The sequence below is a fragment of the Orbicella franksi genome, chromosome 7 (assembly GCF_964199315.1).
Source record: "Orbicella franksi chromosome 7, jaOrbFran1.1, whole genome shotgun sequence".
In the NCBI taxonomy this organism is placed as follows: Eukaryota; Metazoa; Cnidaria; class Anthozoa; order Scleractinia; family Merulinidae; genus Orbicella; species Orbicella franksi.
The window spans coordinates 15,721,325-15,746,940 of NC_138151.1; the positions used below are offsets into that span (position 1 = coordinate 15,721,325).

The 25,616-nt window shown below is 38.9% G+C and overlaps 4 protein-coding genes across 5 annotated transcripts in view; 1 reads left to right on the forward strand and 3 right to left on the reverse strand.

Annotated features, from left to right (window-relative positions):
• Window positions 1-9,316, reverse strand: part of LOC145491836 (dnaJ homolog subfamily C member 3-like) — an 11,307-nt gene extending 1,991 nt beyond the window's left edge. Inside the window, exons 1-15 of the mRNA XM_081471113.1 lie at window positions 8,941-9,316; window positions 8,709-8,822; window positions 7,382-7,506; window positions 6,499-6,573; window positions 6,339-6,377; window positions 6,126-6,230; window positions 5,256-5,344; window positions 4,374-4,466; window positions 4,205-4,265; window positions 3,339-3,397; window positions 2,960-3,065; window positions 2,166-2,286; window positions 1,544-1,593; window positions 182-264; window positions 1-89 (exon numbers count right to left, since the gene is read on the reverse strand). The exon at window positions 1-89 is cut by the window's left edge and continues 57 nt beyond it. Coding sequence (XP_081327239.1) covers window positions 1-89; window positions 182-264; window positions 1,544-1,593; window positions 2,166-2,286; window positions 2,960-3,065; window positions 3,339-3,397; window positions 4,205-4,265; window positions 4,374-4,466; window positions 5,256-5,344; window positions 6,126-6,230; window positions 6,339-6,377; window positions 6,499-6,573; window positions 7,382-7,506; window positions 8,709-8,822; window positions 8,941-9,010 — 1,279 coding nt within the window. The 5' untranslated portion in view covers window positions 9,011-9,316. The remainder of the gene's footprint in view (window positions 90-181; window positions 265-1,543; window positions 1,594-2,165; window positions 2,287-2,959; window positions 3,066-3,338; window positions 3,398-4,204; window positions 4,266-4,373; window positions 4,467-5,255; window positions 5,345-6,125; window positions 6,231-6,338; window positions 6,378-6,498; window positions 6,574-7,381; window positions 7,507-8,708; window positions 8,823-8,940) is intronic.
• Window positions 9,317-11,747: 2,431 nt separating this feature from the next.
• LOC145491830 (carboxylesterase-like) lies at window positions 11,748-15,003 on the reverse strand. Of its 2 annotated transcripts, XM_081471107.1 has the most exons (2): window positions 14,496-15,003; window positions 11,748-14,213 (listed from the first exon to the last, which is right to left on the reverse strand). In XM_081471107.1, exons 1-2 carry the CDS (start codon window positions 14,809-14,811, stop codon window positions 12,967-12,969), a joined length of 1,563 nt encoding a protein of 520 aa, XP_081327233.1. In that variant the 5' UTR covers window positions 14,812-15,003; the 3' UTR covers window positions 11,748-12,966. The 2 variants fall into 2 exon arrangements, with proteins under 2 accessions (XP_081327233.1, XP_081327232.1); XM_081471106.1 differs by having other exon boundaries at window positions 11,748-15,003.
• A 450-nt stretch (window positions 15,004-15,453) lies between these two features.
• On the forward strand, window positions 15,454-18,718 carry LOC145491831 (para-nitrobenzyl esterase-like). The gene has a single exon (XM_081471108.1). It carries the CDS (start codon window positions 16,373-16,375, stop codon window positions 18,176-18,178), a length of 1,806 nt encoding a protein of 601 aa, XP_081327234.1. The 5' UTR covers window positions 15,454-16,372; the 3' UTR covers window positions 18,179-18,718.
• Window positions 18,719-19,147: 429 nt separating this feature from the next.
• LOC145491841 (alpha-1A adrenergic receptor-like) lies at window positions 19,148-20,477 on the reverse strand. Its single transcript, XM_081471120.1, has one exon. The coding sequence runs from the start codon at window positions 20,086-20,088 to the stop codon at window positions 19,153-19,155; it is 936 nt and encodes a 311-aa protein (XP_081327246.1). The 5' UTR covers window positions 20,089-20,477; the 3' UTR covers window positions 19,148-19,152.
• Between the last annotated feature and the right edge of the window lie 5,139 nt (window positions 20,478-25,616).

Here is a 25,616-nt window from a genome sequence, read left to right on the forward strand (position 1 = left end):
TCTTCTTATCGTCGCCTTCATAATGATCAGGATGCCATTGTAAAGCGAGTTTTCGGTACGACCGCATGATTTCCTTCTTCGTTGCTGACCTGAAAACAAATAAACAGGTTCCTAGTATTGAATGCTGTTCTTTCTTTAAATAAACTACACCAACTATCAAAGTCGACATAAATAAACTTACCTTTTCAATCCCAATATTTTATAGTAATCCCGTTTCTTGGACTGCTTTTGTAGTCTTTGCGCTCTGTCAAGACCTTCTTGGACCTGCAATCGATTTAAACCGATACACAACTATTAAGATAAGTTTTAAATACGTCACTGTATGTTTGGTTAGAAAAGTCACTAGGGAGTTTACGAAAACACGACGGCAACGGGAACGTCACTGAACAGAAGAATTAATGAGTAGTACAATGGCTGTGCACGTGCGTTATAATAGACCATTTTACAGTTGTCTGCTCAGTGACCTGGCCTTTGTATAGCAGCGAGGCTAGAGTTGACCTTGTTTTGATACAGACCTCACTGCTTTTGTCATGTAAATGCACCTAGTTAGCATCAGAACAACTTGTTTTACACAACAAAAGCAGTGAGGTCTGTATCAAAACAAGGTCAACTCTAGCCTCGCTATGATACAAAGGCCAGGTCACTGAGCAGACAACTGTAAAATGGTCTATTCTTGGTAAGTTTCTTTGCCGTCCTCTGCGAAACAACAACCTGAAATGACCAAATTTCGCGTAGTCTGGAGAACGTGAACCATGACTAACTTTTTAAATTTTTATTTCAAATTTATCGCTGTGTTCCGGATTTAGTTTTGCGATAGGTTTGACAGTGATAAACAAAGTAAATGACTTTAGAGTATCGCGAGATTCGTGGGTAAAATATAAATTCATTTTTTAATCGACGTTGTCCTCGGCGTCGCCGTCGTGGTTTCGTAAACTCCCAACATTCAAGGAAGCCGCGTCACAAGCCAGCGGTTGTCAAAATATTCTGTTCTTGACAGAATTTGCACTTGTCTCTTCCTTCCAAGTACGTTTAGTTGATCCAAAAACTGAAGCCCCACGGTCCACACTACGCCGGAGGTATTTGAAAACGGAGGTTTCATTCTGAAAAGGCATCAAATGTTTTCCGCCCACACTAAGGAGGAATTTGAAAACGCAACAATCATCGGCCATTTTGGATTTGTGTTTGAGGAACAAACTCGGTCAGGGAAATCACATGACTGTCGTGACGTCATCGTTTTCGAAAAGCTCCGTTTTCAAAATGTTTTCCGTCCACAAGAAAACGAAAAGCCAGCGTTTTCAAATTCCTCCGGTTTAGCTCCGTTTTCATGACGGATTAGTGTGGATGGTAGGCCTAACCGTAGAAATAAAGCTGCGTTTTCAAATTTCTCCGGCGTAGTGTGGATGCTGCCTGAACTACCAAAGACTCGTAGTTACTTACGACTTGAGACAATATCCCCTAATTGACGATTAACTAAATTCTTGCCACCTGTCTGCTTGATGATGTACTGATATTTTAAAGAGAAGATAGGTGTTGATCAGCTTACCTTGTGTAAATGTTCATTAATATTCTTTGCTTTCTGGTAATCCGCTACGGCTGTGGGTAAAAAAGTGGTCGATAGTTTAGTTAAGTTCCTTTTCCTTACGTGGAGGATAGGGCCAGGTTGCTCGAAAGTTAGCACAAACAAAGCACATTGCGAGTTTTGTTTTATTTCCAGGTTCGTTTATTAAGGGGGAAAAAAAATGCGCGAAAAAAATGGACGCGCAGAAAACAGGATTGAACCGTGCCTTATCTCAGATTACGTTTTCCCGTATTTCTGTCAGTAAGTTTTCCAAAATTTACGACCAATCAAATATCATACAGCTACACGTACCATTCACACATGTAGCACGTGCCATTCACACGTGTAGTACGTGCCAGTCACACATGTAGCACATGCCATTCACACATGTAGCACGTGTCATCCACACGTGTAGCTGCTTTGACCTCTTCTTCCAAAGCAATTTGTTTTTGTTTGGTTAAGGAGAAGACAACCCAACAGAAAGAATAACGTCGAAAGAGACCTCAACGCAAATCACAATCGAAAATATCGACAGTAAAGCGAAATGAAAGAGAAGCAATGGTAAAAGGAACATGAAAGTAGAGATTAAAAAATGGCATTTTCGTACCTTCATCATACATTTCATTCAGCATGTGTGCTTCCGCTCTGTCGCACAAAGCGTCAACATCATTTTCGTCAATTTTCAACGCTTCGTTGCACTGTATGATAGCATCGCTGGGATTTTCAAGCTGAAAATCAAGACAACGAAAAGTAAAATTTAAAGGAGAAAACATCTTAAAACTGTCGTCGTTTGAACAGTCCAGTGCGATACGAAGATGACCCGAAGAGTTTCCGAGTCTTTTCATCCAATCAGAAACTTCACGACCATTCCGAAATGTTGTGTCGTCAGCTAGTCGCCATCAAGTCCTGTTACCTACAGTCGTGGACAAAAGTCCTTGGGACACTTACGTAATGTAACGGATTATCTGTGTTTTAGAACTGAAGTATGAAGAAAACGCTGCTATATCCTTTATAAACGGGTTGCTGCCCCCCCCCCCCCTCCCCTCCAACATAATGTTGAAAATCAGCTGAAATTGCACGTACTAGTTTTCAACATTGTATGGGGGGTGGGGGGACGAGGTTACGCAGGTGAAGTTGTTTTCGCGCCTGGCGGGTACGCAAAAGCGCCAAAAGTGCAAATTTGTCCCAAGACTTTTGTCCATGGTTGTAGCAACAACTCCGTGCAATCAACTATTGCCAATAAGCCTCTTTTACTTCGCCATGATCCTTGAGTGACGTGTGCGGCGTTATGTCCCAGTGACGGCACACGAATTTGCGGTCATGGCCTGGGGAAAAGCCGAGCAGGCAAGATACAACACAGCTCGTGACTTTTATGTGTTAAGAATGAGAGGGAAGGCTCACCTTGACGTAACAATGGCAGAGTTGTCGTCTAGCCTTGCCCACAAGAGAAGGGACTTTAGACTCTGTTTTGAGTGTTTGTTTCAGTTTGGATTCCGCTTCTTCATATCTGTGTCAAGAAAGAGTCAGGTAAGATCACTGGTAACCATTAAATTATAAGTTCACAAGTACACGTGAAAGAGCTTCATGCTCTGTTAGTGAATAAATAGCCCATTAACTTACTAATTAGACTACTCAGCCAATCTCAAACCGTAGTAAAACCAAAACCAAAACCAAAACCAAAACCAAAACCAAAACCAAAGTAATTCCCTGATTACTTTCGACACTCAGTTGAAAACTGATCTATTCGTCAAAAGCATATCTAACATTCATGATAACTTACTCTCCATGGTTGATCAGATCTTGAGCTGCTTGCATTTGTTTATTCAACTTTTTAAGTTTCTACAAAAAAAACAATGTGAACAATAAAATAATATGAACTACAATTTATTCATTTACTAGGGCAAGACCTTATCATTCCTTATTGTATTCATTAGTAATATTAATTCATTGTTTTCTTTATTTATGTCGGGTTTCCCTTCAACTTTCCTGGGTGTTATAAATGCACAATCCTGGTTAAAAGTCTTGCACACTCTGTACCTTTGCCAACACATGGTGTTTCTGTTCACCTCCCCATCCCTACATTGCTTTGGGCCGCAGGGGGATTGGACTTCCCACTTCAAAATAATGTGTCACCAGTTGGCATTTTGTCAAGTGTCCCAAGGACTTTTCGCCAGGATTGTACGTCATATCAGAGGCACTATCCTGTACATCTACAGACAATTCTTGTCTGTGTTGTATCAAATCTGCAAACTGTCATCTCAGACACTGACTTGCGAATCAGTTAAAAAAAACAGTGCTACTGACAATTTCCAATTCTTCTCTTAATGGGGAATATAAGTTACGTGGCAATAAAAAGCGAAATAACAACTGAACGAAAATGTTGGAAAATAATCCACAAGGGGACATTCAGGTTTTGTTGTCTGTTGTCAGATAGAAAATTTAGGAATATTGTCTTGAACTGAATGCTAGAAAAAACTACAGTTGAACCTCTTGTAAGTGGAGACCTTTGGGACCAGAAAAAGAGTCGGCTTATGATGGGTGTTTGCTAGCGGAGGTTTGACTGTACTGAGTACAACCATACAGAAAGACAATGTAAAATCTTGGGTTTTACCAAACCTGACTTAACAAAATTGGACTTGTACACACCTTGTAGAAAGGAAAGCAGTCTTTGTGATCAGGATCAAGCTTGAGACATTCTCGAATTTCCCTGGAATGTTCAAAAGAAAAACACTAGATATATGGGCAAAGACTAGCTCTTAATAAGCCTGTGTGTAAATATCACATTTCATTTAAACGGGGAACCTTTATTCCTTACCTCAATGCATCCTCTAGTTCTCCCATTTCATAATGCAATTCACTGAGTCTAAGGTAAGCTGCTGTATTGTCAGGTATAAGTTTGGTGGTCGGCCTGTAAAGGTAAACCACAAACTGTTAACTACTAGTACCAGCCTGGGGCATTGTATGCTCAGAGGAAGGATGCAGAAACATCTTAACAGTAAATAAGGTAACCTTAATTATATACAATTTTTAAAAAGGAAACAAAATTTTTCATTTTACAATAAATGTTTCGACATTCTTATGTCATCCTCAGTCTTCAGTTACAAATATTCGATGGTTGTACATTTGAATAAACAATAATAATATGTGGTATCTATTGCACAATTCCAGAAAACACCCATACTTCCCCACAGAGGGGATTGGAATTTCCTGGGCATGGGGGTGGGGGGGGGGGGGGGGGGACGACATATGCAAGACTAAAACATTTAAAGAAATGTATGAAGATTTTCCATAGGGTTGGGGAGGGCTTTAGAAAAAATCCCTTCTGTGTAGAAGGTATGGATATTTTTTGAAACTTTCCATTGAGAATTAAGTATTTATTTCATAAAATGGGTTCTAGATGTAAGACAGGCAGTTGCTGGTGGCCTAAATGGATGCAATCCTTTCTGATTCAGGATAGAGGGTATGTATCCAAGAACTAACGATTTACAAGACCAGAATCCTGAGGCGCACCACTGACTGAAGCTGACTTTGTGAATGTGTCACTTAAGCATTGATTGAGTTTTGTTCATCCTAAACATTGATTGAGTTAGCAAACTCAGGTCACATATTCAATTCATTTCTAATCTAGTGATTAGTTCATGTAACGTAGCCTTTAAAAAAACTTATAGAGAATACCTAAAGTAGCCAAAAGACTCACTTGATGTCTGAAATTGCACTGATGAAGTCTCCCATATTTTCATGACAATCAGCTCTCATTATTCTTAGCTCAGTATCCCATGGGGCAACCTGGAAGCCAAAGAATAGTCACCTCCTAAATTTCATTCTTGTAGTGGGGACATGGAATTTATTAACCTTCTTGACAGAGAATTGCTAAAAAGTAATCACTACAAAGAAACCAGGAGGCATGCCCTGTGAGAAAACAGAAAATTTATGTGTCTTACAGGATGAGTCTTGTTTCTTTAAAGATGGGGTAGGAAATTCCTTCATCAGTAACTAATTTAAATTGTTGATGTTATGCTGGTCTGGTAACACTTTTTAAACAAGACCTAAGTTTCAACCTACTTTTTTCCCATCAATTTATGGCTCACATGGTTAATGCTGGCGCCATAAATTAATGGCAAAAACTTGGTTCACATATAAGGGCTGGTAAATGGTAAGTGCGAGACTTTGCGAGAACCCAAGACTAGCGTTTTTCTTTGCGAGCCCAAAACACTATGAAGTCTCAGTCTAGCAATTTAAAAATTGCTAGACTGAGACTTCATAGTGTTTTAAATACGACTATGAGATGTTCAGACTCTAAGATGTTCTTCAGATATCATTAATAAAAACAAACAAACAAATAGGGACTCAAAGACTTTCTTTGTCTTGTAAAAATTCAAGACTGAGAAAAAAAAACAGAGAGTGGGAGATGCACATAACTGCTAAAACAAGGACTGCAAGATCTGTGAAATTCGACAGAAATACAATCGCAAGGCCCATGATTTTTGAAAGACTATTCACCATCTCCTACATATGGACTACAAACTCATTTAATAAGATCTACTCTATGAAGTGACAACTATGGTACCTCTATTGCTCTTCCCAGTAACTCAATAGCTCTTGAGTAATCTCCCATATTAACAGCATTTCTTGCTTCTGTAATCTCTCTTCTGATGGGATCTATTACACTTAACTGACAGAAAAAAAACAGATAAACAAAAAAAATGTAACTAAACAGGGAAAACAGCACATACAATAGTTTTACATTTCTTCCATTCAACAGAACATTTCAATTTCATACCTGTTGCAGTGCATCTGGATTATCTGGATTTTTGTGTAACTGAAAAGAACATTGACCCATTAATTAAGGTTGAAAAGAGATTTGTAGTAATTTACCCTCATTTAAATGACATCTTCTTTTTCTTTTAATTAATTTCATGAACTACAAAATCAAGTCTTACCACTGCCTCATAATCAATGTGTGCTTCATCTAACCTTCCTTGTTTAAGTAAAACATTCCCTCTTTGTAACCGTGCCTGTTCAAACAAAAATAGATTTTTAATAACTAAAAAAGCCCTGAAAAAATTTGAACACATGTATTTCTTCTTTACTCGTTCACTGTTGTATTTTGGTTGCATTTTCAGTCAATTGCTCTAATTTAGAGATGTTCCTGTGTCAGTTACTCACTGGCTTTTACATTTATATTGACAATATTACTTTTACATGCACCTCTTGTAAGTTCTGTTTAAAGGGATGTCAAAACCAGAAGTGACATTATACCACATGTGCTCCACAAATGAAAGAAAAGTTCAGTTGAACATGTAATATGGCACCTGTTTTTTGGGGGGTCCACATTTTTTTCAAAAAATACTTATTTAGAGTATATAAATCAAACAGACACTTGACAGAAACAGAGACTAACAGCGCATGGTAAAGATCAAGTTTGCTGACCTTTTACAATAAAAAATATGAGGTTTTGCATACACTGATCATCAGTCGGTGATTAACTGGCCATTTTTGAGGGGTTATTTTGGCAGTTTGGACACGCTTCAGTGGCCGTTGTCATTGTGGAGAGGTGGCCACTGTAGAGAGGTAGAAATAAGAGTGAATGTATGGACTGTGTGCTGGGACCAAACAAGTGGCGGTTGTACAGAGGTGACCATTACTGGAGGTTCCACTGAACTGCAAATTGTTTGATGAATAATTTCAAAATAAAATGAAGACACAAGTGAAGGGATGTAAAGAAGCTTTACATGTTAACATAGATTTGAAAAAAAAGAAAGAAACAGGATGTAAAATAGCATCCCCACCCTTTTCACCCTCTAAACCAGGAAACTATCATACCTGGAAAAAGTCAGGTCTTAGCTCGAGGACTCTATCTAAATCAGGCAAAGCAGATTTTGAACGGCCCATGGCAAGTAATACTGTTGCTCTCTTAAAGTATGTTAGAAAATTATCTGGATCTCCCTCTGAAACAAACAGGGAAACAAAAATAAGCAATACACTTGTTATTTTCAAATATAATAACATATGACCACTAAATGCCAAGTCAAGATTAAAAAAAAGCCTTGCATATTCACTGGGAAAAACCTTCTTAGAAAAACAGTAACTGTTATGTTGTGCCAATTGAACTCTCTCGTTCTAATTAGCTCGTTACTACAGTATAACCGTTTGTTTTCTTTTGCTATTGTTATCAGACTCCTAATTTGTTGTATGTTATTTTGTTACTGTTATTGTTTTATAGTTATTATAAAATCAAATGTAACTTGCAAAGTAATTTAACTCAAAACTGAAGATGGTCGATGGACGACTGAACAATGTCGTCCAAAAAAATCTAATGTGTTATATTTCTAAAAATTATAGGCTTGCTTTTATCCAGATATTTTGAACAACAAAACACATTTGAGCATATTGAGGACTAGCAGATCTATAGAAAAAATTAATGTTTCTGTACATATTAAGTCACGTTCTTTGCAAATCAATTAATAAAAACAAAGCTTGGCATCATTCTATTGGTCGCCTTCTTAATTAAGTTTCGCGCAAATTATTTTGACCCGGCGAAAGATGATGCAAGGAAGCGAGTACCTTTATATAATACGAAGACTTTTCTTCTTTGCATACTTCAAATGCATGCCACAAAACCTACTAATGCCTCAAAAAGATGCGGGTTCCACTTGACAACAATCTAGAACTAGAATTATGTGAGTCATTCCGGGACGTATCAAATTATAACATTCAAACTTCTACGACAGGCTCGTTTCGAGAAATTAAAATATAGCGCTTTTCCCACAGAGGTGGAATATTAAATGCTTCAAGCAATATCACTTTTCTCTGTTTCTGAAATAATTCTAATACCGAGTTTCAAAACAAAACGTTACGTTACACTCGCCGGTATAAACAAATTTATTGAAAGAAAGTCCCAGATGATCGCGGATCGCGAGTGATCGAGTATTTTCAACACCTATACCATAATTTGATTTTCTGTAGCAAAGTTAGATTGTTAAATCACGTTGCAGTTTTATTTATCTACAACCTAGAGCTGATAATTCTCTAATGTAGAGAATTTTACTGACCGGTAATGAAACTGACATCATAAATTTAGACAAGTAAAAATTAAATCAATTTGGAGAGTCAATGTTCATATGATTTTACCGCAATAAAATCCACTTACCTACTGCTGCATGATAGTGCACTAAAGCATCGCTTAACTGTCCACTTGCAAGCAATTTCTTGCCGTGTTCAAGATGATTTTCAATCTCTGATGCCGAAAGTTTGCTGGAAACTCCTGCAAGATGAAATGGGATTTAACAGGCACGTCATCGACTAACTCTTCTACTGATTCACTACAAAATCCTAACCCGTAAGGCCGCCGAAAGATAATCTGCTAGTTTTAAAGGACTCACCGATTATCTTAAGTTCCAGGCTGATGAAAATTAAATGTAAAGACGAAAAAAGTTGGCCGAAACTACACATTTTCTGACTGACACCGGCCGATGTTTTGCCTTAATTTTCTGTTTCCCTCTCTGTTCTAAAGAAGTGAACCGCAGCTCATTTTCAGTGTTGGCGCACTCCATCGTGGTTGCACCTGATTGGTCAACAACTTGTACCCAAACTTCCAAAACTTATTCGCGGAGTAATAATCAGACAGGACTGGGAAACAAACATGGAATTGTTGTTATTCTTGGAAGGACCAAAGAGATGAACCTCCCTCCCTCTTTCCAACATACACACACTCTCCCCGAAATCAATTGCAAAACATGGGCCGGGTTGTTCGAAAGCCGGTTAACACAAACCCAGGATTAAAAGTTAAACGAAGTATCAATTTTTTTGGTTTAAAAATGCTTTTCAGTGTTTATGTTTTGTGTAGTTTGAAATTATTCAACCTCAAAACTGAAGGACAAACAAAATAAACAGAAAACCTTACCAAAAAGTTGCAAATTTGAAATCAAAATTCTCGCTAACCGTGGGTTAACTTTACCGGGTTTTGAACACCCGTTTCTCGAAAACCCCGGAATCTTTTCTGCCCCGAAAAACCATTTTTAGTTCATCTGTATCGAGAAACAGGAAGGTGTATAGGCCTGAAACTTCTTGTGTGAAGGGAACTTCTGGTCATATTAAGAATACATGTATGTAAGTAAAACAGCTCTGTAATCATAAGGTTTGAGATTTTGCTACGGCTTTCCGGGTGCGAAAACTTTTCGGGACCTTCGAGAAACGGGCCCCAGAACGCTAATGTCCCTTTTTGCAAGAGGAGGGGGTGGTGATCGTGATTTTTTTGTCGAAGTCTCAAACTGGCCGCTTAAAAGATGGCCTATCCTAAAAATACTCACTGGGCATGGTCTAAAGTCAATTTGAAAGGCGTATCCAGGGCGTATCAATCAAAAATTCTTCATGCAAGGAAACAATAGGACAATCAACACTCTTTCAAGCGATCAATACTTTAAACAAAGTTCAGTGCCAACTTGTTACTTAACGGTATAATATGCGTAACATCGTGTAAAAGTACGGTGCAATTAATTGTCCTCTACTCTTCTACGTTGTACGGTACTATATTTCTCAGTATTACTTACAGTTCCTAACAAAACGTGATGATGGATCGCATTTTAAACATAACAATAAAAAAAACAAGCATTTGGATGAGCAGAAAATCGGGACTTTGAAAACTGGCCGCTTAGATAGGGGTTGTCCGCTTAATACATATACAGGGCCGTTATATACAAGTTCGACTGGTATTTCAAACCTGGGATCAGCAGATAATGATCTAATCAAGAATATTACAAGCCGATTATTACCCGCTCAAGCTTATTGAAAGTAATTTAATTTCCTGCATACGATGCACTTTGTTGACCGCCGCTAATTGACCTTTAAAGCTTTTTTCAACTTATATTTCAGCCAGGTTTAATTACATAAAACTCAGTACAAAATATGGTAAACGCTCACTCAGATGTTTGCTTCTAGATGTAATTGGAAAACTTGAACTATTCCTACGAAACTTTCATATCCGAAAGATTTTCGTCTAGTTCTTCAGGCAATCTTCCTTCCCACGAAGACTGCGTGACGAGCGCAAAGAGCATCTGCATGTACGCCTCCGTGCTTAGTTATTGGACAATTTTTCTACTTGACATTGACTTTATTTTTATGCAATTAAAATGGCAGTTAACAAAGCATTTCTTTCGCTGATTCTGTGCTGAAGCGACAAGGGCCTTGTTTGTGGTTAGATTTCATGCGGAAATGAACAGATAAATTGCAATTCTACTCTACTTTATTTTTTAGCTACTAAGAACAACAATTAACAAAATATGCTCTGACGTTGATTCTGTGCTAAAACGACAAGGGCGCTCTAGTTGTGTTTAGATTTTGGGAACGAATGCAATTTTATGTTTGCACAAACTCAAGGATATTATCATGGTTTCGTTGACCGACAAAACTTACTTTTTACTACTTTTTTCATCTGAAAGCCCGATACTTAATTAGATTTGAAGGGAGCTGAGGCCGAGCGTAAATGTTTGGATAGGGAATATATTGGTGATGATGATTTTGGGTTCCCACCCAATCGTGTTCGTCTCCACCGCCTGTACTTTCATCGGATCGTTTTGAACTAATTGATTCAAATTACTGATACAGTGAATTTTGTCACTTCACATTTTTAGCCAGTGTTGTAGTTGACCGCTCACTTTCGCTAACCTCGTACCCAGGTCTGTTTTCACCGAAGGGTCAGAAGTCCTGAGTACGAGATTGTATTACACTTTCATAGTAATTTGGGTGTGGCTCAAAACAGTAATATTTCCGTGATACGCCTGAGCTCTAACGCGCACTTCAGCGCGAGGCATCACGCGATCAACCGAGGGGCCGCGAGATAGCGCGCGAGATTTAAAGTTTCCAAAACTCGAAACAAACATGGCGGCGCGAGGCCGACTACTTTGTAAAACTTTGTTTCCGCCAACTTTAGTAAGCTGTTTGCGTTATCAGTTGTTTTTACCTTTGATAATAATATGCATGAAAAAATTACTCGATTCTGATTGGCTGAGAGCAGTGCTGTTGAAGTGTAACACCAGTGCAAAAAGTGTAACACCAGTGCAAATTACACATTGTAATTCTAGATTATGATTGGCTGAAAGAAAATAGGAAATTTTCTAAGCCACATAAAATGGCAATGGTTTTTCTACAGATGTCACAATCTATTGGGAATATTACACCACTGGTGTCTGGGAATAACATTTAATTCTTGCATCAACCACAACAATCCTTTTGATTAAAGCAACAGGTTTGTTTGTAGGGTCACGTATCTAGCTAAAAATTAACAAAAACACATTAGCATGTAAAGTAATGATAGTAATAAATACGTGTATGTGAATAAATAGGTATATAATAATTATATACGTATTTATTCACGTTGACAAAAGTTACTTTCTCACTTTGCATTTGAATCAAGGTTGCATTGACTCCCGAAGAATGCCAATTGGCACACAACGTCATAACTTTGTGAATATATATATTATTTTAATGATTTCTATGAATTTTTGCCACAAAAATTGTCTTGTGAAGATCTGCTCATTGAAGTCATAAAATTGTGACCCCCTCCTATCTAAGACATGGTTGACCAACCCCACAACTTTTTAGTTCTTTTTTTGGGATGCAAATAGAATGCAAGACTTGTTTCACATTATGCACTAAGACCTCAGTGCTAAATATGCTATAGTTCAGGGGTATACCTAATATAGTAGAAAGTTGATACATTTTTGAAGAGATTCGTTTTTACATTTTAAACCAATTTCTCTTAAAATGTCTACCTCCTTCATAGCTGCTGATGTCAATTCTTAAATAAGCTGATCAGTGGCTTTCAAATGGCATATTGTACACAGGCAGAGTGTCTTTATTTGCCAATTTGGGAAAAAGTGCCATTCGCTTTGGAGGGGCAGGGGGAAGGGGAAAGGGTTAATAAAAATGTCTTTTCTAACTTTGGCATAGAATTGCTTGAAATTATTACAATAGTACCTCGATACAGTGTTCCAAAGTACAGCACCCCAGTAGATGATCGAGTTTCTCATAAACTTTGAACAAAATTACAGAGTTTCGATCTTGCTACCTCTAAGGTGTTATACTTTGTGCTTTTGCATCCTGTCTGAATCCATAGCCATCACCTCAAATTTAGACCTAATTGAGTTAGACAGTTCATGAGTGGAGGGACCTTTCAATCAAGCCTATTTGTATGCTTAATTTATTTCTCTCTGCATCTGTATAGTCAGTCATGATGTTTGTAAAGTTTTTCTTAGTTTATCCATTCTGAATCCACAGTCATCACCACAGAGTTAAACTTAATTGAGTTAGACAGTTCATGGGTAGAGAGAGCTTTCAATCTAGCCAATTTTATGCTTAATTTATTTCTCTCTGTATCTGAATGCTCAGTCGTGTCATTTGTAACGTTACTTTTAGTTTATCCACGCGTATGAGAAGAATCCATTATCAAGCCAGAAATCACACTCCTGTTTGTGGTATCCGTCCTTGTTGAGAACCTTCACGCCACTGTTTGTAAAAAGAGCTGTGTGTTCAGGGTATTGTTTCCAATAAGAATCTTTTAAGTCGTCATGAATAAATTTACCAAATTCTCTTCTGAGGTTTCTCATGAATCTCAGGTCTTTAGGTGAGGGGTTATAATGGAATGCAGGTGGGAAACCAAACAGTGCAACAAGGTCCCACATGTGGATGGCAAATGTGGCTGAAAATCCAATTAAATTTATTGGCGATGAAGGAGCATTGGTCACAATATATCTGTAGACAGAACTATTGAAGGCTCTAGATGCATTTAGAGCCAAAACATTATTAGGACAAGTAAGTCGTATGTCAGAAGCCATTGATGTGTATGCAAACTGAAGCGATGCCGAGGATCCGTCAGGAAGAGTTTTGTTATACATGCTTAATACTTGACTGACATTTCCACCGACAAAGGGTAACAGCTTTGCCTTGACATATGAGCTATAGTCTTCCCATGTAGAGTTAGCAAAGTTCTTTACGGGCTGAATATTGATCTCATGTGCTGTGGTTCCAATAATCAGTGGTACATCGTTTGCTTCACCTGCCATCATAGCAAGGAGAGGAGGCTTCGGCACAATGAGTTTGTCAACTACAGCAACTGCTCCATCAAACAAGTTTTGGGTTGGTAGATCCATTTGATCTGCCATGGCCCAGTAAGGATATACATCCCATGGAATGGCAGTCTCTATTTGTTTCACGCTTAAATTGTATAAGCATTGTTCCTCTGCCACTGAAGTGTTTCGGACACATCTAGAGTTCTTGACAAAAACTTCATTGTCACGAGCAGCATCTTCAGATGACTTGTTAAAAATCACAGAACCACTCATCAGAATTGCACGATGGAAAAGTTCTGATGCACGTGGAGAGGCAAGCAGTGCCAATTCAGATGTACCACCAGAACTTTGTCCAATCAGAGTCACAGATTTTGGGTCACCTCCAAATTTCCTAATGTTTGCTTGCACCCATTTTAATGCTAATATCTGATCCATGAATCCATAGTTTCCTGAGGTCTTGGAAGGTGAGACATCTGCTAATGACTTCAGAGCCAGAAAACCAAATGCATTTAGTCTGTAATTGAATGAAACACCGACTATCTTCATTTCAGAAACCAATTCCGGAGACGGATGAAGTCCATTCCAATTCCCTGAGGAAAACATTAAGAACCCACCATGAATATAAACTAAAACAGGCAGCAGTTTTTCACTGGGTCTTTTTTTTGGAGTCCACACATTAATAAACAAGCAATCTTCACTGCCAATAACTTTGCTTGGGTCTTTGGTATGCAGCACATCTGGCTGACAACACATGTGTCCAAATGAACTTGCATTAAAAGTTCCATTCCAGCATTTTTTTGATACATGCTCACCACAAGCAACTGGAACCTTCCAACGCTGATTTTTAACTGGAGGTTTTGCATAAGGAATACCTTTAAACACAACAGCGTCCCCTTCAAGTCTTCCTCGCACCACGCCAGCGTTAATTTTCACCTGAATGTGCTCCGACTCGTCGGACATGATTTCCTCATATTCCTTCACTTTTCGGGAGAAATAATAATAAAGAAGGCCAACTAGGATAGTAAGAAACACAACAGCCACAAAAGCGAGTGTAATCTTCCTCCTCTTTCGTTGTTTGGATAAGTGCGTGCTTGAGTAATTGAGGAGAATACCATCTCGTTCTTCCATTCCGGACTCAGTGTCTTCAAGCAATGGAATGAATGTTCTTCTATCTTGCGATTTCTGCATGTTCAAACCAAACAGCTCGTTCGATAGCACGTGCAAGTTTTTGAATCACATCTGGTTTGTAACTTCAACAAAATACCATTCAAGAAGACTGTGGAAATACTAAATGGAGGTACTATACATGTATGCCAATTTAGTCGTCGAAGATGTCTTCATCGAAACAGTAAAAAAATTCAAAACAAACCTCCCCTTCAGTTGATCACATAGCCGGCTTCTAGTAGTCAGGACATTTCAAAACGAGTAGCCCTGGGGACGATTTTTTTTGCATTGGACTTTTGCATTTTTTATGCAAGAATTTTTTTATGCAAGAATAAATTCTGAGCAAACAATTTTGTATGACTGATAAAACTTTGAAGTCTGTTACCCTTTCAGGAGAAACCAAACACTCGCAGGATAGGGTGTCTGCTAGCACAATCACAAAAATCCGGCAAGAATAATTCTAGCTATTTCTTGTACAAGTCCACTTGTGGACTCTCAGGCTTCAGTGGACATTAAGGTCATTAAGACTACGTACAATCCACTAAACATCGAGGCAATCGTTTTATTATTTCCTTCGGATACGCGAACAAAAAAAGATTATTCAGAATTTTTTTTGGCGTTCTCTGCGGTGTTTGTCACTCACTTCTTGTTGTAGTTTCCTTGGGCTTTTTATGCGTTAAAAATGCTTCCGCCCAAGAGTAGAGAACATTTAACATCTGCGTAATCGAAAAATATGTTGTGACACCCTCTTAAAATTATTATTACACTGTATCAGAAAACATTCTGTTGTATTGTTGTTGTTGAATATTTATGGAGATCGCTGCGCTTAGCTACAACTAGCTACAGGCATGCCACTCAAACTGAAAGAAATAACTGATTTCAAATTAACATAATAGGCTTAATTAAAAATCCCAACTGGCGGGAGGCAGACCGGTTGGCTATTTACAAGCATGACCGAGGAGTTGAATTAGTCAGCGAGACTTGATCCCGCAAACTCCGGATTTCAAGTTCCGCACCCTAACAAATTGGCTCTACCTGTCGTCCTGAGTGGTTACAAACTGAAGACTCCTGGCCGCTTTTTTTCGAAAAACTTATTGAATTAATTTAACTATTCAAGAGGGAGGAAATCTTTCACGATTTTCGAACTTTGTTTGGAGTACTTGTCTTGCGTGTTCAATGGCGCGCTCTTTTCACAAAGAACTCAAAAAAATACTCATAAATTTAAATCTTAATCGATCCGCTTGAGTGCACTTTAAGACCCTCTAGGGTAAGAATGAATACAATTATGCATGAGGCGATAAAAAGGCGTCCTTGAATAGACCATTTTACAGTTGTCTGCTCAGTGACCTGGCCTTTGTATGGCAGCGAGGCTAGAGTTGACCTTGTTTTGATACAGACCTCACTGCTCTTGTTGTGTAAAAGTTGTTCTGATGCCAACTAGGTGCATTTACATGACAAAAGCAGTGAGGTCTGTATCAAAACAAGGTCAACTCTAGCCTCGCTGCCATACAAAGGCCAGGTCACTGAGCAGACAACTGTAAAATGGTCCGCAATCTCAGCCGATTAGTCCCGCTGCAAAGTGAAAATGGCAGCGAGTGCTAATCGAGGAAACACGAATTTAACAAATCCACTCTTGATGACTAGCGAAGATGAATCCGATGTGGAAGAATATTTTTCATCGAGACCACCTAAAGTCAGGAGGAAGACGAAAATCATTGCCATAACGATTATTTCGCTTCTGGTTCTTGCCATTGTTGCAGGCGTTATCGTTTACTTCTTGAACAGAAAAGCTGGGAAGCAGCCTCAGGAAATCCAACTGGAAATACGAGGCGGTGTGGTACGTGGGCAATACGAAGGAGACGCCGTGGTGTTCAAGGGCATTCCCTACGCAGAGCCACCAGTCGGTAGTCGGCGCTGGCACGCTTCGGTCCCTTGTGATGTAAACAAATGTTGGAATGGAACTCTAGATGCAACGACATTTGGAAGCGTCTGTGTTCAACAAGATGTGGCGAGCCCGAACGACCCAAGCAAAGTCATTGGAAGTGAAGACTGTTTGTTTGTGAATGTGTGGACACCAAAAGAAAGGTCGCCAGAACAACTGCTGCCTGTTCTAGTTTACATTCACGGCGGTTACCTGTTGTATCTCTCGGGGAATTGGAAAGGATTACATCCCTCTCCAGAAATGGTTTCTAATATGGAGATAGTCGGTGTTTCATTCAATTACAGACTAAATGCATTTGGTTTTTTGGCCTTGAAGTCGTTAGCAGATGTCTCATCCTCCAAGACCTCAGGAAACTATGGATTCATGGATCAGATATTGGCATTAAAATGGGTGCGAGCAAACATTAGGAAATTTGGGGGTGACCCAGAATCTGTGACTCTGATCGGTCAGAGTTCTGGAGGTACGTCCGAGGTGGCACTGCTTGCCTCACCAGGTGCATCTGGACTTTTCCATCGTGCAATTCTAATGAGTGCCTCGGCTGTTTTCAACAAGTCTTGGGAAGATGCAGCCATTGACAATGAGATCTTCGTGAACCACTCCAAGTGCGACAGAAGCAGCTCCACAGCTGAGAGAAAATGCTTGTATAAATTAAGTCCCACTCAAATACAGAATGCTATCCCGTGGGACGTGTACCCATTCTGGCGCATGGGTGATCTGATGGGTCTTCCAACAAAAAACCGGTTTGACGGGGCTGTTGCAGTGGTTGACAGAACTGTCGTGTCAGAACCTCCCCTTGTCGCCATGGAAACTGGGAAAGCGAATGATGTCCCCCTTATTATTGGAACAACAGCACAAGAGATCGATATTCAGCCGATGGTTTCCTTTACCAACTCGAGCTATGGAAAATACAGAAAACGTGTTGAAGAAAAACTGCGACCTTTTCTAGGAAACGAAGTAAGCAAGGTCCTAGACATGTATAACGATAGCTTGGCCATGGGTGAGTCTTTTCAATTTGCCTTCTCGTCCATGACTTCCGATCTAAGGGAAACTTGTCCCAATAACGTTCTGGCACTGAATGCATCGAAGGGTTTCCATAGTCCCGTTTACAGATATGTGGTAACAAACAGGCCCTCGGCGCCTATAAATCTATTCGGCTTTCCTGCCTCGTTTGCGTTTCACATGTGGGACGAGGTAGCATTTTTCGGTTTCCCGGTCGAGCTTAGTTACAAGCCTTCTAAAAAGGATAAGGAGTTTATGATGGATCTGAGAAGAGAACTCGGTGAATTCATCTACAAAGGAACTGTTAAAGAAGAATCGTGGAGAGAATATCCAGAAAGTACTGCTCTTTTCACTGATAATGGCGTCAGTGTTCCCAAAGAGGAATATCACAAAAAACAATGCGACTTCTGGCTGGGACAAGGGTTTTTCTCTTATGGATGGATCAATTAACAAATTAATGAATCAAATATTTAATTAATAGGCCATATTCTTATTCTCGTTATTGATCTGGAACTATAGCTTGTAGTGGAGGCTCATGCGGATTAATATCATTGAAAAGAGATTCATGTCATTTACACTTGAAAGACTCCCCGCATCAGCCTCAATCTGCAAGGTAGTTCCTGTCCAATAACGAGAACATCAATAAAGTCTATGGATCGGTTGACTAATAATTGACGACTAGCTAATGTCCGTGGGTTTTTTTGCTCGTGATTGTTCCCGCTGGTTATTTTCTTAACCTGCTATTCAGTCATTTAGCTTCATTTAGTCTCTCTAATGATAGTTCACCAACTGTACGACTCGTTAACCATTGTTTCGCGACCCGTACGAGTCGTACGGGTCGTGGACTTGTCTATACACGCTAAGTCTCTCTAATATATATACAATTCACCAAATGTACGACTTGTAAACCATTGTTTCACGACCTGTACGGGTCGTGTTCAGCCATTCACGGGCCGTATCTGTTCGACAGTATTAGACAAGGATGCTGTTCCAGCATGGAACCTGAGCAAAAACAGTTGCAATATAAATTTTGGGCTCGATAACAGAACGTTTTATTGAAACGAAAGTTTGAAACGAAAGTTAACAATATAGAGACACAAGCGATTACAATATATCATTAGTCAGTTTGCAAGTACAATATGAATAATGTAATTTTTGATATCTTTTGCTGGAAGAGGAAATCGACCTGAAACTGAAATTGTCTTGCCGCACGGGCATATCATTTTGACAAAGGGGGAGCTAGATACGGGGAGGGTTGGGTTACCCCTGGATTATTATGACGGCTGAGGGTTATAATGGGGGAAGGGGACTAAAAAAGAGATATTACAGTAAGTCACTCTTGTTCTTAAGCTTAAAATTGCAGTTGCTTCAGTTACTTCTCGGAACTGTTCCTTTTTGATAATTATCAGCCACTAGATTGTCATTCAACATCGAAAAGTAGCACGTAAAATCCGCTCCGAGTTTTCCCTAAAATCTTTGCTACTAAAGAAATATATGACAGGATTAACTGCGGAGTTTGTCAGTCCAATCGCTACTGCCCATATGTAGAATGAATTGACGTGCTGTTCCGGGTCACTAACAAGAACATACCCGTATGGAACCCAACTGAGTGTAAATACCGTAATTACGACAGCAATTGTCTTCGCCGTACGTTTCTCAGATTCCCGCCTTTTCTTGGTAATGGCCTGTGCAGTCCTCTGTTCAGAGACGCGCTCTACACCGGGTGAATTCGCGCTCTTTTTGTTCTCGATTTCAAATTGCGATACCGTTAACGTCATTACGTTGTTCACTTTGAAATGAGCTCTCGTTCGTAGAAGAAGTATTGCATAACTGGTTAATATAACACCGTAACAACCAGCGAGTCCTGTAAGGATTAATAATGACGATAGCCTGGTTCCTTTCCCGGCCATTAGACCGGTGATTCCAAGAATAGATGGCACTCCCCATATTATAGCTAACGTTGTAAGAATTCTTCTTCGTGTTAAAATCTGTCGCTGGCTGAACGGCCAAGCAATTGCTAACAGGCGCTCCACGCTCATAAAAGCGAGATTCATAAGAGAAGCGCCACAAGTAATATACGCAGCTAAGCGGAATGCGTCGCGCAAACTCTGTTTACAGACACCTGCCATGCGCTCCAAAGTCAGAATCGCTTCCATGGGTTGTACACAAAGATTTACCGAGAGGTCAGCTACAGAAAGACTGCAAATAAAGTAGCACCATACTTTGTGTAGACGAGGACTTGAATACACTGTAACACAGACCAAGATGTTGCCAAAACTGCCGAACAGAGCTGACAGAACATTGACGGAGAAAGCGGCGATCCCTTCTGAATCCGTTATTGCGCAACTCGAGTTCAACATGATTTTAAAGTTATTAAAACGTTCTCAATTGAAATTAGTTTCTTGGGTAGCAAACGCCAATAGTCATAGATTTTACGTTCATTCAGTCAAAACGATCTGATTGCGTCGAGTATGATGAATCATATTGAAGACAACATTCAAAAATGGCTATTCTGGAAAGAAAAGATTTCGCACTGACCTAATCTGAACGTTGTCAAAGAAATTGGCAGAGAATAGCACCATATCACATTAAACGTTTATATTTCTGTCTGACTATTTGTTTATGGAAATCGTTTTGAGATCCTTTCAATTGTCAGTTGAAATTGTTTCTGTTCCTCTATTTGTTCAATTTATTTTTCTAAAAGACTGCGAGCATGGAATACTGGAAAAAAATTTATTATATTAACTCTTGCCTAAGACTTAGCCATTTTTAAACCAGAGTTACAGCTGGATTTTAGTTAGATTAAAAATTCACCCGTCGTAGATTTTGAAAAGAAAAAGAAGAAAAGGGTTTGTGTTTCTTTGTAAACATTAATTACACAGGAGCGTCAACTGTTGGCTCAGGAAACCTATCTATTTGTTTTAGATGATTGTGATGGTGGAGGTTTATTTAGCAGTATTTTGTTTCAGTCTTGTCGGAAGTAGCCTCGTTAAAATTGTTTAGTCGCGTGGATCACGTATTATGAAAATTAGAAGCAATCACGTACCTTTGGTCAGAAAAGCCTTCTGTAAAATAATAGGTAACAGAAACGATACTTTACCGTACCCTCGTGGTTTAACAGATACACCGACGAGAAAATATAAAAACACAAATTCTTGTGTACCTCAACCAGTTTCTCAACAAGGGTTTGTTGCTCCATGAAAGAACAATGAGCTTCAGAGCCACTTAAATGTCTTATACTGTACGGTAAATATTTCGGACGCTTAAAACTTTATATAATTTTATTTTCGGACACTTTTTTCGTCCGAAATTAAAATCATGCGAATTTTTTTCCATGTAATTTATTAAACTATTCATAAAGGGGTAATGTATAACAGAAAGTTGTCACTTATGAGTTTGGACGTAGATTAGCTGGGCTTTTCTCTAGCCGTTTCTTTAACACTGTTCCTCACAAGGCAGCGTGGCCGATTGGTAAGGAAGCCGGGGCCCGGGAGCGACTTAAATGAAGTGAAGATACGAAAAAGCGGTAAAATTTGTGGCGCAGCGTTTATTTTTCGTCGGCGTGAGACGTGTGGAAAGCGAGTGAAACAGTTTTTCCGAAGCTTATGCCGAGAATCTGTTTTCACTTAAAAATTCTGGACGAAATTCTGTCGGTTTTTGGAAGCTCCAGTAAATTTTTTTGCTGCTTTTCTGCTTTATTCAGTCGCTTACATTCGCAAACATTTTTGATTAAATGTTTCGTATCCAGGGGCGGATCCAGGATTTTTCTTAGGAGGGGGTACACCGATAAGGAATGGCATAATTGACTGGTGAGGTAAACAAATTTTAAACGCGAATATGAAGAAGAAAGTTTCAACCAGGGAGGGGTGCGCACCCCCTGCACCCTCCCCCTAGATCCGCCCCTGGTATCAAGTTCTACGTTGCTATAGCTAGTAGAGTTAATTTTGACATTCTGTGGCTTTTTATAGTTCCTGGGATGGCATTACACGAGCGCGCGATGGATATGAGATGGCAGATGGCCAACAAGGCGCGTGTAGTGCCGAGTTGGCTAAAATCATCTCATATCTAACAAGCGTGAGTGGAATAGTTGTCTTACTAGAAAAGGCCCCCAAAATATAGAAACCTGAAATAAAAAAAAATAAATAAAAACGCCCCCAAAACTTCCGCGTGCGCTTACCATAGTTCATAGTTGTAAAGCGTGGTATAATGGCCCATATAACATGATGGCTGATTAAGCCAATGGAAACTTATCTAATGATCCAGTTTTTAATAAAGCTGATAACTGTGAATCAGTGAACCAAAGAGAAGGCTAAAAACAGCGGCATTACCCCAGGTAGAGAATTACAATTCTTGATATCAAACGACCATATGCATCAAATTCAGCGTAATTGTTCTATATTGCTATCTTGCTCAGTTCAGAGTGTAAAAATTCACCAAAGACCAGAGAAAAAGTTCAGTTCAGCAATCGATTTATGTATTTTTGACATTCTGATTCTTCAGTAACAGGCTCAACCTCCGCGGCAGTCAATTTTCCCGCCCTCGCCTTAAATGACGTCAAATCTGCAACATATGGCTACATTCTTACTTCCCAGTTAACGTTACCCAGAGCTCCTGATGTTTATACACAACGCAGAGCGACCTACGTCTATGTGTGTTTTTTTTTTTTGCCTATCATGATTAAATGTGTATATTATCTATATTTCTTCGCCGTGAACGCTGAGAAATAATTAAAACGAACGCGGAAAAAGGAGTTTATTTCCTCTCGCAAATGTCACAAAAAAGAGTTGACGTACAGTTGAGCAAGAAATAATATCGAACCAAGCTGTCTAACACTGCTTGTATTTTTTAAAACAACACCTCCAAGGTTTTATGAACATACAGCGCTCCACTGTTATAACTGTCGCTTACTATTTTGATTACTTTCTACTTCTCATGAATATTAAAACTGATTGTTAGACAGCCAATAGCTTACTTAAACTACTTGTGGGAACTCTCCATACAAAACAAATTCAAAACATTTCATTGATATGGCTGTGAGACAGCGAGTGATTATGAAAATAGCTCCATAGGAAATTTACGATCAAAGGAAGCGAGTTTTACAGATTCATGGAAATTAAAGGTGCATGTAGTTTGCTCCCACGGTGAGAACGCGAATTCTCGAATTCATGATTTTAAAATAGTTTTCTGTCAGTTGAAAGGCCCTGGTTTGCATTTTCAGTCGTTGAATAAGCTGAACTCAGCTGTAGATTTGAAAACAGTAGAAGGAAAGTGGCCTTTTTTGCCTTTCGTGCTTGCCTCGCTGTCACAGTGGGAGAAGCCAAAGAAACGCGAAAGAACACAGTTTAATTATAACTGTTGGTAACTGAGAGTCTTTTTGTGGCTCAGAGTTAACTGAAACTGCCGACGTCCGTTTGGAGCTCGGCATTCTCACTTCATGACGTTTTGTCAGCGAAAGCCGTTTTACTGCAGGAAACTTTGACAACAACAACAAAACTGGTCTACTTTTTCAGGTTAGTATTCTGCAGTTGAAACACTGAACTAGAGATATGGCGAATTCGGAAAAGGTAAAATTTGGAATAGCTCACAGTAAAAATCAGAAAACTGTGATTTTAATTTTTCTAAAGAACGTAATTAAACGGTTTAAAGTAATTCCCCATAAAAACTCATCGAAAATTACAGTTCCTTTCGTCTGGTTATCGGACAAGATGGATTGTTTACAACGAAGCTCTGAGTGGAAAAAGGAACTGAGGCATTTAAGACAAATACCATAAACTTATAATGATATCTGATAGTCTTTTGATGTTTGGTATTTTACAATAACACTTCAACCGAAAAGATAAATGACAAAGTAAGTCCAATTTAGTTGAATCAAACATAGTTATCCCTGAGAACCCAGGAATAATCTCTTTTCCAATTTTGGTTCGTGCCATCTTCGCTCGTTTCAACTTTCTCTTCTACACGGCTACGTTTCTACCTCTCACGTTTTGAGGATGCATACAGTTATGATAATAACATTTGTCAAAGCTGTAATATCGATGTCCTACCGCAGATACAACACATGACGTCCTCTTGTTTTTGTTTTATTCTGTTTTTAAAAGTGATGGGGATATTCTTTAACCATGTTTATTTATGTTGAGCTTTTATATATTTTTCTTAAGTTCGATGTAAATTAAAAACTAACATTTAAAGTATATAATGAATAAAATATCAGCAGTGATGAGAAAATATAAACTAAGTCATGATGTGAGAAGCTTTTGTCTTAAAAACGCGACAGGGAAAGCTTCTTTATTCCAAACTGCGTAACAGTGTGGGTCGTAGTGTCGTGCGAAAACGCGACCAGTGTTAATTAAGCGAAAATGCGCTAGGTTTTACAAGGAGCAATAAGTGTTACAAAGAGTCACGTTCGTTTCAAGGTGCGACAGAACACTTGCGCACTGACAGTGCACTCACTTTTTCACTCTTGTCGACATTGACACCTCTACCTCACCGTGAGTCACCATGAAACAGAGTTCGATTCGTTGTGAGTTACATTTTGGTATTAACCTAACGTGAGGTCAAGATCGCCGGATTTTGGCCAAATTCTTTTTTGGCTGTTTATGGATTTAATCGCAGTCGAGGTTCATAATTACACAAGCACTCAGAAACTCATTATCCAGCCATCTTGACCGAATAAGCTTCGTCAAAAAACGATTTATTTTATGGCCAAAAGAACCACATCTTCTTGCAGGACGCAGTGGGAAATCCCAGGCAGACAAGGTGGTCACACCTTGCGTTGTTTTCGTTTGATGTGATTGGCCAGTGGTGATTACTTTGGTTTTGGTAACAGAAAACTGCTTAAAAAGCGCGGGAAAATCTGTACGTCCCTTGAAAAGAAAACCTCTCGGCATGTTTGGCCCAACTAGCTGCAGCATATAACTGCAGTTATTACTTTTAACTAATCAAATACATAGTTATTTCCCTTGTCCCCTGACGTTGCGCATGTGGGCCTTCGTGTAACATTGTTACGGAAAACACCGCCTTTAGTGGTTAAATTTAACCTCACAAGTTTGTCAAAACATGTTCTCGTGTGTTTAATTCAGTTCAGATGATAGCTTTTAATCGCAAGAAGTTCTTCACTTCGGCGTATTTTGTAAGCGAAACTTCAAGGACGATATGTTACGTTGAATTTTTACAAATTCTCAAAAACTTTACTATTATTTGTTTAAACGGTCGCTTGAATTTCTCAGTTTCGTTGTTTAGCTGTCAATCACAGCTTTCTAATAAACATCATTTCTGTGCGATCGCAGGTGTGAAAAAAAATAACAACCCTTGTTTCTCTTTACAGAAACTGATATCGTGGTATACTTTTGTAATCTTGCATTCATTGGTTAAGTTAAATAATTAATAATTAAGTAATAATTATAACTTATATAACGCGCAAATGTCCATGTAATGCTCAGTCGCAAAAATTACATAAAAATTATGATACATTAAAAGATTTAAACGTGGAGGGTAAAATGACATTACTTTAAAATAAAGGTTAATTTGTTAGTAGAAATCATAGTAATTAATGTTAAGTCCTTGGTTCACTCTCTGTGCCAAACCGCAGCAGGTAATGTAATTTATTGCGGCGAATAAAATTACCAACAAAATAAAACGTGAATTAAGATAGCAAGATTAAGGGGCTTAGTAACTCTATAAATTTTTGTTGCTGAGAACAATGCTTAACCTAGATTATTGTAAGGTGTAGCACAAGAAGGGCTCAAACAAGCAGTTTGAATGGGCGGATATTTTCCTTAGAGGAAACATAGTTTTTGTCTACCGCTTGCAATAACCTGTCCGATGTCAGTTGGAATAACTAGTTATTTATTATTTACTAAATATAACCTCAAGCATGTCAAGTGCATGT

Excerpts from the sequence above, each read along its gene's own strand:
- LOC145491830 (XM_081471106.1), bottom strand. The coding sequence starts at position 14,811 with ATGCAGAAATCGCAAGATAGAAGAACATTCATTCCATTGCTTGAAGAC.
- LOC145491831 (XM_081471108.1), top strand. The coding sequence starts at position 16,373 with ATGGCAGCGAGTGCTAATCGAGGAAACACGAATTTAACAAATCCACTC.
- LOC145491841 (XM_081471120.1), bottom strand. The coding sequence starts at position 20,088 with ATGTTGAACTCGAGTTGCGCAATAACGGATTCAGAAGGGATCGCCGCT.